The sequence below is a fragment of the Macaca thibetana genome, chromosome 6 (assembly GCF_024542745.1).
Source record: "Macaca thibetana thibetana isolate TM-01 chromosome 6, ASM2454274v1, whole genome shotgun sequence".
In the NCBI taxonomy this organism is placed as follows: domain Eukaryota; kingdom Metazoa; phylum Chordata; class Mammalia; order Primates; family Cercopithecidae; genus Macaca; species Macaca thibetana.
The window spans coordinates 108,047,154-108,063,912 of NC_065583.1; the positions used below are offsets into that span (position 1 = coordinate 108,047,154).

Genomic DNA, 16,759 nt, shown 5'->3' on the forward strand with positions numbered 1-16,759 from the left:
TGTCACCTGAAAAGAAAACTGAATTGAGCGGAACTTGAATCTCATAAAAAAAATCTTCATTTCACCAGAAAGTATTAACAATATTTAAGGATTTTCCAAAAACACATTTTTTAAAGTTTATCTTAAAGTCATCTATCATTATAGTTTCTATTTAAAAAGACTCAGTAGAAATATGTATACGTTACGTAATTTAAGTATTTTGAGATTACTATGAAAAGTGCTGACTAGAATGTTCCTCCTACTGAGAACTACATAGCCCCATTATGAACGAACTTTTTTTCTTTTTTTTTTTGAGGCGGAGTTTCGATCTTGTTGCCCAGGCTGGAGTGCAGTGGCACGATTTCGGTTCAGTGCAACCTCCGCATCCCAGGTTCAAGCGATTCTTCAGCCTCGGCCTCCTGAGTAGCCGGGATTACAGGCGCCACCTACTAATTTTTTCGTATTTTTAGTAGAGACAGGGTTTCACCATGTTGGCCAGGTTGGTCGAACTTTTCAGTAGTTTCTAGGTGCAATTTTTGTGCGTGTATTTGGGTTTTCACTAAAATTTTCTATTTCTTTTCCGAATTCAATTATTATGTTCTTTATTCCCATGACATTTGTCAGATCGTCTCATTAGAGTGGCTTAGTTTAACTGTCAAGTCTCTGGGGCATTCAACTGCAGAGAAGTGACTAAAACGCCAGTCTCAGAGCAATTTTATTAACAGATAGAAAATAAACGTCTTTGGAGTAAAACCTAAGAGAATGGGCTAAGGAGTCAATAAACAATTCTTATCGTGATTAAATTGGGGGGCTTCTCATCAGATCCAATGGGGAGTCGCTCGCCCGATCTAGGGGAGTTGGACACCCCCAACAGACCCCAGAGCGTACCCCAGGGACTACGTCAGACAGTGGGGTGGTTATCCCCCGGCTGGACGGCTTCTACAGGCTGTCGAGGGGTCAAACCAGAGTGTCGCGGGTGGGCTGCTGAGGTTAGGGAGGAGGACTAATTGAGGAGGCTGGGAAGTCTAACTCGTGCAGCGGCCCTCGGTGCAGAACGCCAGGTAATTCGGGCATTAGCCCCTTTGGCAGGAAATAGTGAGGTCCCCTCTCCTCCCAACTCTTCTCAGCTGCTGCCTCCCTCCTACGGGTGAATTTTCTCTCCCGAACAGGGCTGATTTCCTAGGCTTTCTTCCCTCGGCAGCGCTCTGACGTGCACACCATGTGACAGGCCCCCTTCTGCTATAAGCCGAGGAAGGTCCGCCCTCTCCTGGACTCAGCCCTGGCCTCGCCGAGCTCTGTTCCTAGACTCTCACCCGTCCCGCACGTTCTTGGGCGCCAGGCATTCGGATTCGCCCGCCCGGGCCCCGCCACCCCCTCCTCAACCGACGGGGCAAAAGCTGCTCCGAGAGGAGAAGGTCAAGTGCTCTGCCCGGGACGGACGCGAGCGGAGCCCAGTGAGCGCAGCATCCGCGCGGCTACCGCGGCGGCGCAGGAGTTACAAAATCTGCGCGCGAGACTCCGCCGCCACCCAGCAGCCCCGGCGCAGCTCCGGCAGCCGCAGTCGCAGCGCCCCCAGCGTGGCGCCCCCCGGCCGGGCCTGCCGCCCGGGACCAGGGCTGGGGCGCAGAGGGAACCCGGAGCCCGGCGCCCCCATGCGCCGCCCCGCCGCCGCCACGCCACAGCTATGACCCTGAGCACTGAGATGTCCGATGCCTCCGGCCTCGCCGAGGAAACAGACATCGACGTGGTGGGGGAGGGCGAGGACGAAGACGACGAGGAAGAGGAGGACGACGACGAGGGCGGCGGTGGCGGGCCCCGGCTGGCTGTCCCCGCGCGGCGGCGGCGGCGCTCCTACGCCGGGGAGGACGAGCTGGAGGATCTGGAGGAGGAGGACGACGAGGATGACATCCTGCTGGCCCCGCCTGCTGGGGGCTCCCCGGCGCCCCCGGGCCCGGCCCCGGCCCCAGCGGCGGGGGCAGGAGCCAGTGGGGGCGGCGGCGGCGCGGGCGGCGGCAGCGGCGGCGGCGGCGGGAGCGCGGGTAGCGGCGCCAAGAACCCGCTGGTGAAGCCGCCCTACTCGTATATCGCGCTCATCACTATGGCCATCCTGCAGAGCCCCAAGAAGCGGCTGACGCTGAGCGAGATCTGCGAGTTCATCAGTGGCCGCTTCCCCTACTACCGAGAGAAGTTCCCCGCCTGGCAGAACAGCATCCGCCACAACCTCTCGCTCAACGACTGCTTCGTCAAGATACCCCGCGAGCCCGGCAACCCAGGCAAAGGCAACTACTGGACGCTGGACCCGGAGTCCGCCGACATGTTCGACAACGGCAGCTTCCTGCGCCGGAGGAAGCGCTTCAAGCGGCAGCCGCTACTCCCACCCAACGCCGCGGCCGCCGAGTCGCTACTGCTGCGCGGCGCGGGAGCCGCAGGGGGCGCGGGCGACCCGGCAGCAGCCGCCGCGCTCTTCCCGCCCGCGCCGCCGCCGCCCCCGCATGCTTACGGCTACGGCCCCTACGGCTGCGGCTACGGCCTGCAGCTGCCGCCTTACGCGCCGCCCTCGGCCCTCTTCGCTGCTGCCGCGGCCGCCGCAGCCGCCGCCGCCTTCCACCCGCACTCGCCACCGCCGCCCCCGCCGCCGCATGGCGCGGCCGCCGAGCTGGCCCGGACCGCCTTCGGCTACCGGCCGCACCCGCTCGGCGCCGCCCTGCCCGGCCCCCTGCCGGCCTCCGCGGCCAAGGCGGGCGGCCCGGGCGCCTCAGCGCTGGCGCGCTCGCCCTTCTCCATCGAGAGCATCATCGGGGGCAGCTTGGGCCCGGCCGCCGCTGCCGCTGCCGCCGCGCAGGCCGCCGCCGCGGCTCAGGCCTCGCCCTCGCCCTCGCCTGTGGCTGCTCCGCCCGCGCCCGGATCCAGCGGAGGAGGCTGCGCAGCGCAGGCGGCCGTGGGCCCGGCGGCCGCGCTCACCCGCTCCCTCGTGGCAGCCGCGGCCGCCGCCGCCTCCTCCGTCTCCTCGTCCGCCGCCCTGGGGACTCTGCACCAAGGGACTGCCCTGTCCAGTGTCGAGAACTTTACTGCTAGGATATCCAATTGTTAATAACGCTATGTTAGCGCGCTCGAGGAAGAAGGTAGGAATCCCGGCTCCTTTTCTCGTCTCAGTGGTTCGGTGTTTTGTTCGTTCCTCCCGGCGTGGCCCCTCTCGACCTCGCGCGCCTATTTTCGCCGCTGCAAATTCTCGGACGAAACTGTCAACAGCTCGGGCGCGCTTTTCGGCTCTGCGGGTCCCTCTATTTATGCAAAGCCGTCCTATGCTACAGCCCCCCCGACCTGGAGTGGGGAGGAAGAGGGTGCCGGGGAAGGGGGTCCGCCCTGTCCAGGCACTAGAGGCTCCCTTGACTTTTGGTAGATGAAAAACAACTAAGCCTTTTTGAGGTGTAGAGATTCTCAGGTCCAGGCGTTAAAAAATAATGTTCAAAAGAATAATACAAAAATAGTAAAGGTCTTGAAGAATACCAACGAAGCAATTCTTTTTTGAGGACACTTGTCTGGTGTACTTTTTCATGAAAAGGAAAAAAATGGGTAACATGTTTACACAAGAAAAAAAGTCAAAATTATCATTTCTTATTTCAACCTGTGTTTTGTATCATAACAGACGTGCGGAATTTTTTTGTACTTACTGCATATTCTTTACAAGGAGTATTGTAAATTTTACTGGCAATTATTATTGTACTATTCTAAATGTAAGATTTTTACACTTTTTCAGAAATAAAAATGCTTAATTTTCAAAGAAAATTCACCAGAATAATTGGCTTCAGTTGTCCCCTTCTTAGTTTTTCTTTTCTACTTAAAGTTTCTATATGGGGTAAGTAGGAACTCGGTATAGAACAGACTTAAATGTTTTCTGAGAGAATTTAACAACAGCATCATGCCGTGATTTTTCATTTGAACCTCCTAAGTGAAAACCGTGGTAGGAGATCAGAAATTACTTTTAAATGACTTCAAATAAAATAAGTTACTTTCGTGTACATTTTCAAATCTGATTCTATGCCATTTTAAAGCGCATTGAGGTATGTTAAAATTAAAACCACAGGTACCCAAAGATAATTTTATAGGAACTTTGCATTTCATTTTTGAGCTTCCTTCCTCATTTAATTTCTACTCCGTTCACGACAATATTATATCTACGGAAACTCTCAACATAATAGGTTGTAATGGAAGTGAAACAAGCAAAGAGGCAGTCTAGTTTTAAAATTCTAATAGGAAAAATTAGTAGAGATGACCATCAGTTAAGGAGCTTTAAAGCCCTGAATAAGGACATATTTGCGTATAAGAAATAAATTATATTTAAAAGTGCCAGTATTTACAGCTACTATGTTGCAGATGGAAGGAATGCGAGTAATTGTATAAAGAGGTTTTTCTCTTAAAAGGCCAATTTATTGAAATTCTGACTTAAGTGAATAGGGTATTTAAGATAAACCTTCAACTTTGGGATGCTTTAAAGAATAAATGAAAATGTATCAGGTGTTCATTGAACTAATTATATTTATTGAATTTAGGTGATTTAGGTTTATCTTTTTCAGTTTTTAATGTCTTTTATTAACTATTACATGAAATTTCTAGTTCTTTGAAAAAAACGTGAGATACAAGTTTTGATTACTACAATGTTGTGTGCCCCAAAGAATACCTAGGTATATGTAACACATAATTTAAATGTCTAACATTAGTGTTTGCAGCGGAGATTAAATCTGTTTATTCAATTTCTTTAAAATGTTTGGACAGGTATATATATGAAGATTCGCAGATTTAACTTACCAAGTTAATGAAATCTATAGGGTCAATATTTTGCAATGATGCTCATTCATGACGCCCTGTCTCTTTTTAGGGAGAAAACGGACTCTCGCGGGCTCAAATGAAGTTCTCTCTCCCACCCCCGCCCCCAGTTAAATGTTTGAAGGAGGTTAAATTCTCTCACCCTCAAACTTACCCCTAAATCTGTAGATACAAATTTAAATACTGTTAGACCAAAGTCTTATATACAAAAGTTACTTTTACTCTAGCCCGGTTAAGAGAGGGGAGTCATTGAATCCGAGAACGTCTGGACTCCACGCGCCGCCTCGGGTGGAGAGGCGTTGGCAGGCGGAATCCAAACGGCACAGACACTGCTGGCGCGCCTGGTAGCCTTCTGTAACGCACGCATCTGAAATTTAGATATGAAAATAGTTACGAACAGAGACAGCCAAGAACAAAACCGTGTGTATTTTTGATTTTTTGCGCGATGCGTGGATGTCCTGAAAGCAGGGAATCCTGGTTAATCTTGTCTCTTGTTCATATTCCCACGTCTTCAAAAGTGCCAGAACGGGCCCCACCTCCAGGGGTGTCAGTGCATTTAAGAGAATGGCAAGAAGGCACAGGGCGATCCAGGCCTCGCTCCAGGTCCCGGGGTTGGGGTCCCGCTTCACGCGCCCCCACCGAAGACCGCAAGCCTGTTTTTAAACAGGTGGAGACCAGCGTGAGCTCAGAGCTAAAGGAACGTGCAAACCCAAGCCGCCTCGATTCAAAGTTTTGCGTCCTGCTGCTCAGCTCCCCACCCTCTGCGTTTGGGGTTCAGTTCTCGGCCTTGCAGACCCTGCGGGCCTGCTCCCAGGGGGATGAGACTGGGGGAAGCAGGGCCACCGGGCGGGTGAGGTAGGAGCCGAGAGAGGTGTGGGCCGCGGGGCAGGCGAGGGACGAGTGGGCCGTGGACCCGGGACCGGCGAGCCAGGAGCGCGGGGCGCGCCTCATCAGGCCGTGCAGGCGAGCAGGTGCTGGAACAAAGGCCGCGGGGCCGCCAGGCTACCGCGGCCTTTGATGGGCAAGGACCTCTCCTCCTGGAGCTCCTCATTCGCATGCAAATCCAGCGCTGGTCCCCTTTTCTTTGTAGGCAAACAGAAGGATGTTTGTGTGTTTGTAGGAACGAAGCCTGCTTGAACAAGCCTTCCTCAATAGGCTGGGTCTCGAAAAATAAACCAGTTGGACAAACATTGGCCACCAGCTCTCCTCCTCCCAACTACAAAGTGTGGATTTGCTACAACTCATTAACCCGACGCTTTTCTCCCCTTCTCCTTGTTTCTCTGCTCATCAAACGCCCCCGTAGAGCCTCGAGACAAATGACCGAAGCTCAGTCGGGAGGGAATTGCAGTTAATAGGGAGAGGGATATATTGGGGCTAATGGTTCAGGCAGCTCCCGGAGAAGGACCACACAAAAAGGAGCCTCTCCATTCAGGGCTCTGTTGTGCTGCGGAGATTTAATCTGCAGCTAGATTTAGCCAAATGTTATCTATTGCGGGGGTAATGAAGCCCTTATGGGTTGAATTGCTCCTTGTACCACACATGGTGTCATGACCTTACATCGTTCCTTGGTTGATTTCTCTTTTCTCTATTGGGTAATTATTTTATTTCTTTAAAATAAGAAGCTAGTGCTTCTCCTCAACAACGTGTTTCCTGTCCATCCTATCTCATGCATTTATTTAAGGGCCACTTCCCTTCCCCATAAGAAAAAAAGGAACTGGGGAGATGAAGGAAAAAAATTGTGAAGACGCTTCTTATTTTTCACTCCCTGAAGCATCTGTATGTTTACACATCTCAACTTGTCTGGCCCCTACTTGGCAGCTCTTTCCTGGCCAAACTTTCTGTTGATGGAACTGGAATTCTGGATATATTTATTATCAAAATTCTTGCAGTGAATGTAGTAAGCATTCATCTCAGGAAAAGGCTTTTCTGCCCTTCACAGTTTTTTCTTTTTTATAAACCTACCATTTCTTCCTGTAGCCTGTCCTCTGAGAGAGTTGGGGGAGGTGGTTATTCTGATGGAAGGTGATTATTTTGATGGAATACCAGCCTGTGTCATTTATTAAAGGCCGTCTGAGGCCAGTGGTTGAGGCTGTGCCTGTTGTGTTTTTCTCTCTCTAGCCCCAGTGACTCTGATTTCCTTGTTTGATCAAGGACCAAGCTTGGAGCAGCTAACGGTGTTATTACAACTGCTATTGATGGGTAGGGATCTGTTCTTACTACCCAAAGCCAGGAATCAAGGACTCTAGTTATAATTTTAAAATTCTCTGCTGGCTACACATTTTGCTCACACCTGTTTTTATTACTGACTGAGAAAAGACATTTTGGGGGCAATTTAAAGGTCATATCAGCATCAAACCCAATCCAAATCAGAAATCTGCCCAGGAACTGCCCTAGTGTCTCAGGGCTCTTCCAGGAGGGAAACTATGCATCTAATTGGAATTCCAGGGGTCCATCACCCCCTTAGAACTAAACCAGACTAGGACAGGCCTGGGGAGCAGAGGACAAGTGAAGTGGGCCCAGCATTGTCTGCATTCATTCTTGTTTCTGCCGTTTTCCTGGTGGTGCAGCTGGGTCACACATATACATACACAGGCATGCATGCTCATTGCCCATCAGCTGCCACTTGCCTCCTCTATGATTTTGTAATTAGACATATGCTTTTTGTTGGTAAATGTGTTTGATGTCATGGCCAGTGAAACATGGTGTGTTTATAGGGCAACGAATGTAAATGTGTAAATATGTTTAGTGTAAAATCTGGCCCTTCGACTTTAGCAATAAATACCCTGCCAGCTCAGATACAATTACATTTGACAGAAAGATGGAGAATCTGATCATGACCAGCTGCTCAGGGCTCTTTGGGGCTTATACTTTCCCAACTGAATTCGCTTTTCAGATAATTTCTTTGCATGTCGCATCCCTCTAATCACATCTTTCCCTTGATGTGAACAGCTTGGGCTTCTTTCTTGTTAGTGTTGACCCCTCTGGCATGTGGGAAACTTCCTGGTTTGTTCCTCCAGCTTCTTTCCTCTAGGAAAATACTAGTCAGTAAGATGCAAAGCACACACAGAGAAAACAACTGATGATTCTCAAAGATCCCCTTTGATTCCAAAGCCTCCATATGGGGTGGCTAGGAGGAGAAACGAAGATAACAGTGATGAGCTTCTGATGACTTACATTTAGAGTTTTTCCTGTTGTTATTACCATGAGCTTACCACCTTGAAAGAACTATTTTGTGCTACTCTGACTTTTAAAAGTAGAAGTTTTAGGGAAGTGTATGTTTGGAAAAGTGCGCAAATCCTAACAACTTTTCACAGTGGCCACATATGTATTACATAACTAGCATCAGAGCAAGAAGCAGATGTTATCAGTGTCCCAGAACCCCTTTCGTGTCTATTCAGTCAATATCATCAACACACACTGACTTTGTAAAAGGACACTCACTAATAATTCTCTCAACTGCACTGTGAAATAGTGAGGATAAGAATTATTATTGACCTCATTTTACAAATAAAGATATCAAGGCTCAAAAGAGATTAAATGACTTGCCCAAGGTCACAGCTACTGGGACTTCAGCATTTAAAACTCATCTTATTTTTGTTACATCGCACTGCTACTTTGTTGCCATCGTTGTGATTTATTAAATAACAACTGTGGTAGGGAAGTTGCCTTAGAGGTCACTGTGTAGAAGAGTCATTTATTTCTTACACTTTTTTTTTTTTTGGGGGGGGCATTGTTGCCACACCTTCCTCCCTACCACTTCCACCCAGGTCTTCTGAGAGATACTCTCACAACTCATTTTAGATTCGTTTGGAATTGATAGCTAATTATTTTAAGAGGCATCAGCTTCCTCCACGTAGCTCTATACGATACACATGATACTTTCCTGGCATCCCTCACGCCCCCCATTTTTTGGCATCAACAGTATTCTTTAAAACATCACACACACACATTCACATACACACGCGCACACACACACAGCTTATTTTGTACCATTTACCCATTTCCTCAGCTTCTTTTGCTGGTTTTTAATGGTCAGGATCCTCTAGTTTAGAACTTTTTGCTAAACTGCTAAGCAGGTCTTACAACCAGCCTTAGGGATACATCCTCCCTGTGTGGAAAAGGTAGGAATACATAAGGAGTCAGATCAACTGGTTTAACACTTAATGAGAAAATGAAAGATTTTTCTGAATATCCTTCTCTCAGCATACTCTTAAAGATATTTTGTTGTCTTTGAACAGCTGCATATGATGTGGCTTGGGCCCATCCTTTTCGCCCCTATACAATTAATCCACCTGCCTTGCCAGAGGTCTCCTAAAATGCTTATGGGGGAATTCTAGACTACCTGCGAGCTTACCATTGCCCATTGCCATCCAGAAGTCTTGTTACAGCCCAGCCTCCTCAGGCAAGGGTTGGGGCCACTGCTTTGTTCAGTGTGAAGACATCCACACCAGAGTCAGTGCAGGGATTGTGCCTGTAAGCTGCAGAGTGCAAAGGAGAGTGTGTATGGCAGTCTTTCCAAGGGACGGTGCATAATGCAAAAGAAAATGGATTTCCCGGAGAAAATATATTGTTTTAAAAACAAGAAACTTTTTTCTTTTTAATTCTAGAGTTTAAAAAAAAAAACAAAAACCTAGGCCCCACCAGTCCACTGAGCACCGGAAGAGGAACAGGTGTGGGGTGGAGGTGGGTGGGTACAGGCTGAATCTGAGACCCTGCGGCCTTGCCTGGATCTCCTTGTCCTAGAGGGAGCCAGGCACAGACCAAGGATTCTTATTGCAATTACTGATGAATAACAGACTGGCAAAGAGGGGAGGGCAGAGATTAATTATGGCAGAAGGCAGAAGTGTCTTTGCTTACTTGCCTAGGAATTGCTGTTAAAATAGCTAGAAGACAGATTTTTTCAGCAGCAAAAGGAAGCAATACATTTTCGGAAAGGTCTACAAGAAAGGGTTATTATGAAGGAAAAATAACTGGCCCTCTATTTTTGCTTATTCTAATGCAGAGAGTTTCATATATGTATGAAACTGTGCAGAATTTTGTTCTGTTAGATGATTGACTCTGGAGAAAAAAAATCACAAGCCAAAAGAAAAAAAAATCTCCAAAGCCTGCAAGAGAAGAAAGAAGACTAGTTTGAAATTAAACATTAGATCAGTTTTCATAATATTTTGCATTTTTCTTGTGGAGTAGGAGAGGTTGTGAGAATTAAATAATACAATTTATGTGAAAATGCTTTGGAAAACTTAAAACCTATATAATGTATAAGACTTATGATTACTTTGTGGCTTCTTTCCACATCCTTATTTTTCAAGGAAAAAAAAGGAAAAACCTCTAAACGTTGGCATATACTTAAATCCCTAAATTAAGAGAAATTTTTGGCCATATATAAAAATTTATCTTCAAAATTTCCATCGCTATCTATGAAATAAATTAGTTCTTCTAGATATAATGAGGATAAAAGAGATGGCATGTGTTTTCTCTTACTTCAGCCAGATGTGTATTTGGACAGATAACTTTCCCTTTCTAAAATAAACAAACCACTGGTGTTTTAAATCCACTCTTCTAGTCTCTTGCTCTGTTTCTTTCCTCTACTTATCTACTGATCATCTCTTTAACTGCTAAGCTTTGAAAAGTGGGATTAGTCTGCACTGTTTATTGAGCACCTGCTATATTGCAAATCCCTTTACTCCTGCTTTAAATATAAGAAACAAATTAAAGAATTCCTGCCACCAATAAGCACTCACTATGGAACAAGAGCAAGCCATTTTAGCAGGAAACAATGGGGTGGAGGGAAGGTTAGCAAGATATATTTTTAAAATCTCTCCATTAAAACCATTTCTTTTCATTACGAAAAATCTCCCTAGTGTGTAAATGAAACTAATAATAGCTTCTTGACAATATATTTCTCGTGTGGCCAATTTACTCAAAAATGACTAAAACGCCTAAGCACCTTTGCCTATGTGGTATGGAGGCAACTCAGAGCCAGAAGTTTCCAGGCACTGTGAATTTAAATTTCTTCCCAAGTGTTTACAGCTTTTTACTAATAGATCAAATCCTATCCCTAGCTGCCAGTTTTCTGTGAAGAGCTGAAAAGGAGGAGGGTGATGGTTTGTGATCAGACCTCAGATATCATTGTGAACGGAGACTGTCACCTATTCTGAATGAGTTCAGGCTCACATGGGTTTGTGAAGAGCTAAATATAGAGACGCAGTAAAACAACAAAAAAAACCCTAGGCACTTTTTTTGTTGTTGTTGCAGGCTTAGACATTGTATTACAAATAAAAAAAATTAAAATTAAACCAGGTATATTTTCCTTGTTAAACTTTTGAATAAATACTTTCCCACTTGCTGAAATTGTTGTCGCATCTTCAAAATGCAGACAGAGAATCCAGGTTTTGGACCACTGGGGGTGGTGCATAAGCACCCAAGAGTTTTTCTGCATTCAATTCAAGCATTTATTTCACCTTTAAGTTGTCATTGCTAAGGAACTGCTTCCAAATCACCAAATTTTTGGGGGTGTGTGTGTGTCTACAAAAGTAACTGGGGGTACAGAGGAGAAAAATAAAATGTTGAGGCATTCTGTGCTCTGTTTTTGTATTTATGGAATTTATTATTTCTTTGCCTTCCTCCCCCCTTCTGACCTCCCTCCCTATCTGCATAGATAGCAGGACTCCAGCAAACTATCTCCCACAGTTCTTTAGAGTTCTGTAGGATAGGATCCCTTATTTTAGGGAGTTGGTGGGTGCGGGTTGTTACTGTGACTCTATAATGTAACTAAAGCTCTGGCATGTAATAAATCTCTCCCCAAAGACTTTTGGATCTTTGATTTGAAAAAATCGGATTCCTTTTGTGGAAACAGTTGACAGGAACCTAAAAGGATTAGTTGCATTCCACATAGGATAATTTTTACTGGCAACATTTTGAAACGATTTGGTCCCTTTCAGACCTTAAACAATATCCAGAAAAATGATCCAACGAGACTTTTATTGTTTTCCTTTGTATGTGAATCCGCTTGCCGCTTGTGCCAACATCTCGATGGGGTTTTGACAGGGTTTTACTCCTGAGCAGGGCACTGAATTAATTTCTGATCGCCGTTTCGACTCGGTTACCTCCTTCGGCCAGGGACCTGGCGGTGTTTTCCAGGCGTCAGCCCTTGAAATGGCAGCGGGAGCGGGAGGCTCGGCCTCTCGGTGGCGCTGTGTCCGGGAGGGACGCAGGGGCCGCTCGCCGCTCGCCCGGGGCCCCGGCAGCTCTGGCGTCCGACGTCGTAGGGGCCGACGAGGCAGCGCTCACGCCCCAAACTGCCATCGTCGAACGCTCCCGGGGCCCTCCATCCACGGGAATGGGGCGCGGAAAGGGAGATAATTCTGCTTCTCTCTCTCCTCCAACCGCCCCTCCTAAAGCCCCAAGCACAAAGCCGAGAGCGGCCCGCCTTTCCCTCGAAGACGGCCGCCGAGCTGCTGCGAGCGGGCCGTAGGCCACGGCGCCCCCCGCCTCCCGCCCCTCAGCCCTCTCCACTGTTTATTTTGTTGTCAGCGGACTTATCAAGATGTTAGTTTGCTGGAGGTTCTGACCTGCCCGGGCGCTTTGGCTGCTCGGCCCGGGCTTTCCCCTCTGTTTTTACACCTGCATAAACTCCACCGCACTCCCCTGTCTGATTTATAGCCCAATTAAAGGTTCAGTGTTCTCCAAGCCACCCGGGCTGCTCCCTTCCCCGCCTCCCGCCAGCTGCGGCAAGCGCAGGAATGCGCGGGGCCGGAGCCGGGGCCTGAGGCCGGGCCGGGGCTGAGGCGGTTCCGCGCCCAGCAACCCGCAGGAGCGGCTGCGCGAGTGACAGGCCTGCGCCTGGAGACGGGCAGAGAAACCTCGGGCACACCACCCAGCAGCAGCGCGCAGAGGCCGCGTCCCCAGCCCAGAGTGATTTCCTTCCTGGGGTTTCGGCCTGAGTGGGACGAGGGCTGCCCGAACAGCACGCGAGGCCGGGACGGGAGGGTGCTGGGAGCTGCCACGTGGCGCGGCCCGACGCGAAGGCCAGGGGTCCGGCCGCTACGCCGCGTCTCCGCACGATTTTCCGGGTGAGGAAGGGGCGGCCGCGGGGCCCGGCGGGGCGGAGAGGCTCCAGGCTGGGGCGGGAGGCCGTGCCCGCTCGGTCACGGCCCTTCCTTCCCGCCCGCCTCGCTCGGCGAAGGCCGGAGACCGCGGCCTGGAGACGCTGGCCGGGGTATGGCTGCTTCCAGCTACCGGGCTCCGGCTGTGGGCGGAGGCGCGGGGGGTCAAAGACCGCCCAGCCCGGGATTCGGCCAGAGCCGAGACCTGGCGCGGGCTTCGGCTCCAACTTCCTTCTTTGCGGCCTTTTCTTTACGCAGAGAATAAGCGGCAACCCAGCCAAGATTGGCAGCATTGAGCATCTTCCTAACCCAACTCTGTCTTCTTTCCATCTATCAATCCACCTTTCTAATTAGACTAATTAGGAGCGCTCTGGAGTGTCGCTAGGCCCAGGGACTGAACCGCTTAGGGGTTGTGAAAAGACGCCTGAATGGCCTCGCTGGGGGCCGGGCGGGGGCCTTTGCGACCCATTCAGCACAGAGTAACAGTGGCTACATTTATCCCTGGCCATTGAAAAGAGGCTCGATTAAAACGTTTGGGAACTAATGCCACCCTGCATCCCCTCTCTAATTAGAGGAGCCCAGAGCGAAGGCGAGAGCGCCCGGGACTCCGCAGACACTAGTTCTGTGCGCTACTGCTTTCCGCCCTTTCAGCACAGCCGATTTCCTTCCCCGACACAAAAGTCCGCCACCTCCCCACCTGTTGCCCGGCCCTTGCTTTCCCACCCATCCCAAGCCCCTTCGCCCTCATCCCAAGCTGAAGGCCCCGCCAACTGCGTTACAACGCACAGCCCAGACGTTGGGGGCAGCGGAGTGGAAAAAAGGCGCCTAGTTCCCTCCTTCTGTCTTGGAAAGCATCACTTTGCATTCGGTAGGCTACATATTTTCCTCTCCATCTGTCTTCTGTATTTCTCACATACTTACCACCTCCTCCCTCTCCCCCTCCTTACTTTTAGCAACATGGAATTTCCAAGTAAAGCATTTGGGAATGAGAGGAAAGTGGGTCGGATGCCATCCTGAAGTCACTATCTTGGCCAAACATGCTGTAGGAGTTCCTCGCTTGCATCAATAATTTGTATTTTTTGTTACAAGTTTTTTCTTTTCTTTTCTTTTTTAAGAAATGTGTGTGGAGCACCTACTGTGTGATTAGACAGACAGATTCTTACTATACTCCTCAGTCTTCTTTCTTCCCTCTTAGTCCCTCTCCAAATCTGTTTTAACAAGTTAAACCTGACTTGGTTCACTTCCTTAGGCAAGCTGTTGATTCTGTCCCCATAGTTTATATGTAGATGTATTTTTTCCTTTGTCTTTTTCATGGCTCATTAGAAAGAACTGAAGACACAAGATAATAGGGAAGCAAAAGAGAAACGAGAAATAGTAGACATGTTGCAACTACAGATTTTGTATGGGGAGGGCGTTGTTTGTTCATTTTGTTAATGAGAAGTTATCTAATATTTTTACAAAAATTTGAAGCAAACTTTGCCCTAAAATAAAGGTGACCAAAAGGGGTTTGATTTCCTCTCTCTCTCTCTCTGTGTGTGTGTGTCTGTCTCTCTCTCTCTCCACCCTCCACCCCCTTAATCCTTCTTTTTGGAAAAGAGCCAGATGTACAAAGAAATATCATCAGGTCACTGTTCTTGATCTTGTTAATTTAGAAAATAGAACCTCAGCAAAAGATGCTATTAACTAAATGTCAACCCACAGCATGCAAAATTCCTTGGATCCAAACTTCAAAAACAGGAATGAAAGATGTCATGTGAGTGAAAGGAATCATGAAATTTTTCAAGGCCTAAACTGATCTTAATAGGGTTTTATTGCTTCCACACTCTGCTTCACAATATTTTAATTTCACAGTTACAATATTCATGACATTGCACCATAAATATAACTAGTTTAGAAACTGGGAGGGGCAGAGAAGAGGAAAGAGATGAGAAAAGCAGTTCATTTGCATTGGAGAAAATGACAATTTGCAAGATGTAAAAATTCGTGGAAACTTTTGAGAGGAAAAACCAAAATCAATTCTGCCTGTGATGTTATCACCAAACCTCTTATTTTTTCATTTCAGTTGTTAGCTTAACTTTTAATTAAAGAATAACATAGATACAATAAAGTATCCAACTCCTAGTGTACATCTTGGTGAATTGTCCATATAGATGCACCTGTGTAGCCACCACAGTTAGAGTATTTTAAACACCCCAGAAAACTCCTCTGTGCCTGTATCCAATAAATGTCATTCCACTTCCAACCACTGTTCTCATTTCTCTCACCACAGATTAGTTTTACCTGTTTTTGAACTTCATATAAATGGAATTATACAATATGTATGGAGTCTCTTGTTTGACTTTTTTTTTTACTTGTCAGAATGTTTGTGATATTCATCTGTTCAAACTCCTATTTATAGAATAATATAAATGATAAGTCAATTTAGATAGATAAAGAATGGGAAGCAAATGCTGAAAAGCTTTATCTTAACCTGAAATTTTAGGCCCCCTCCCCAAAGCCCAACATTTCATTATCAACTAACAGAGGTAATTTTATGATTGTAAGTAAATAAAATGAAATGATTTACACATAGTAACTGCTAGTTACATCACGTTCAAGATGCAGTTGCGGGTAAATGTAAGGGGAGCAGAAGCCACAAGCTGTTTTGTAATTGGATTCTATTTCCTACTTGCCATTTCATTCCCTAAGACTAGTAGTAAGCACTTTGGGCCTCTTCACAAAGAATGGCATGAACTTGAGGGGGAAAGTAAATTGTATCCTGTGTGTGCCACCTCTGCCGTGCAAGTACTTAATGCAACAGCCTCTCAAGGGCACTTTGAATTCTGTTTGAAGTAAAGTGATCATTTTGCAACTAACATAGCAGCAGTCTCTACTTTGTCTCATCTGTGGGTCACTATACAGACCAGTTAACTTTGAACAGAGCAAACCTGCAGAATTATGATTGTCCTGTTCACTCCTAGCATCCCCAGAAATCCACCCACAAAAGCCAACCACAAAGCCAGAATTCACAGTAGAATTCATGCTGCGAGTGACCAACCAGAGGCAACCAGTGCAGCCCAACATCAGTCCTCCTTCCCTCAACAGAAACAGAAGTCAGCCAATAGGACTTTTTTTCCAGGAAGGATAATATTTTTAGACAAAGGCATGTTTATGACATGGGAGAAATTATAAGGGCAGGTGGAAGGGCCTGAAGTGAGTTTTTGGTCACTTATACTGGACATTGGTAAACGACGTGATGAACACATCTTTTTATAATTTTAAAGCTAAAAATCAATATAAGGCTTGAAGTTCATACCCAGGAAGACAATGTGAAGGCAAAAAGCCATCTCTATTGAATTATCATAAGACCAAATACATTGAATCAGCAATTTCCAAAAATAATTAGAACTACTGACCTATTAGAATAGCTAAAACAGTAGTAATACCAAATGTTAGCAAGGATGCAAAAAAACTGGATCTCTCCTACATTACTGATGTGTATGTAAAGTGGCACAGTTATTCTGGAAAATAGTTTGTCAGTTACGTACAAAATTAAATATGCACTTACCATTCAGCCCAGCCACTATGTCCTAGGGCATTAATCCCAGAGAAATGAAAATTTATGTTTGCAGAAAAACCTGTACATGAATGTTCATAGTAGCTTTATTTGTAATAATAAGAAGAAAGAAAGAAAACAGACAACCCATATGTCCTTCAGTGGTGAAACTCTGGGATATTCATACAAAGGAATATTACTTAGGAATAAAAAGAAATAAACTGACGTGCACAACAAATAGAATCTCAAGGGCAATATGTTTGGCGAAAACAGTCCACCTCAAATTGTTACATACTGCATATTTCCATTTATTTAA

The 16,759-nt window shown here is 47.0% G+C and overlaps 1 protein-coding gene across 1 annotated transcript; it reads left to right on the forward strand.

Annotated features, from left to right (window-relative positions):
• Positions 1-1,613: 1,613 nt before the first annotated feature.
• FOXD1 (forkhead box D1) lies at positions 1,614-5,136 on the forward strand. The gene is made up of 2 exons (XM_050793571.1): positions 1,614-3,101; positions 4,856-5,136. The coding sequence occupies exon 1, from the start codon at positions 1,664-1,666 to the stop codon at positions 3,068-3,070; it is 1,407 nt and encodes a 468-aa protein (XP_050649528.1). The 5' UTR covers positions 1,614-1,663; the 3' UTR covers positions 3,071-3,101; positions 4,856-5,136.
• Positions 5,137-16,759: the final 11,623 nt, after the last annotated feature.

Coding starts and splice junctions, on each gene's coding strand:
- FOXD1 (XM_050793571.1), top strand. CDS start 1,664: ATGACCCTGAGCACTGAGATGTCCGATGCCTCCGGCCTCGCCGAGGAA.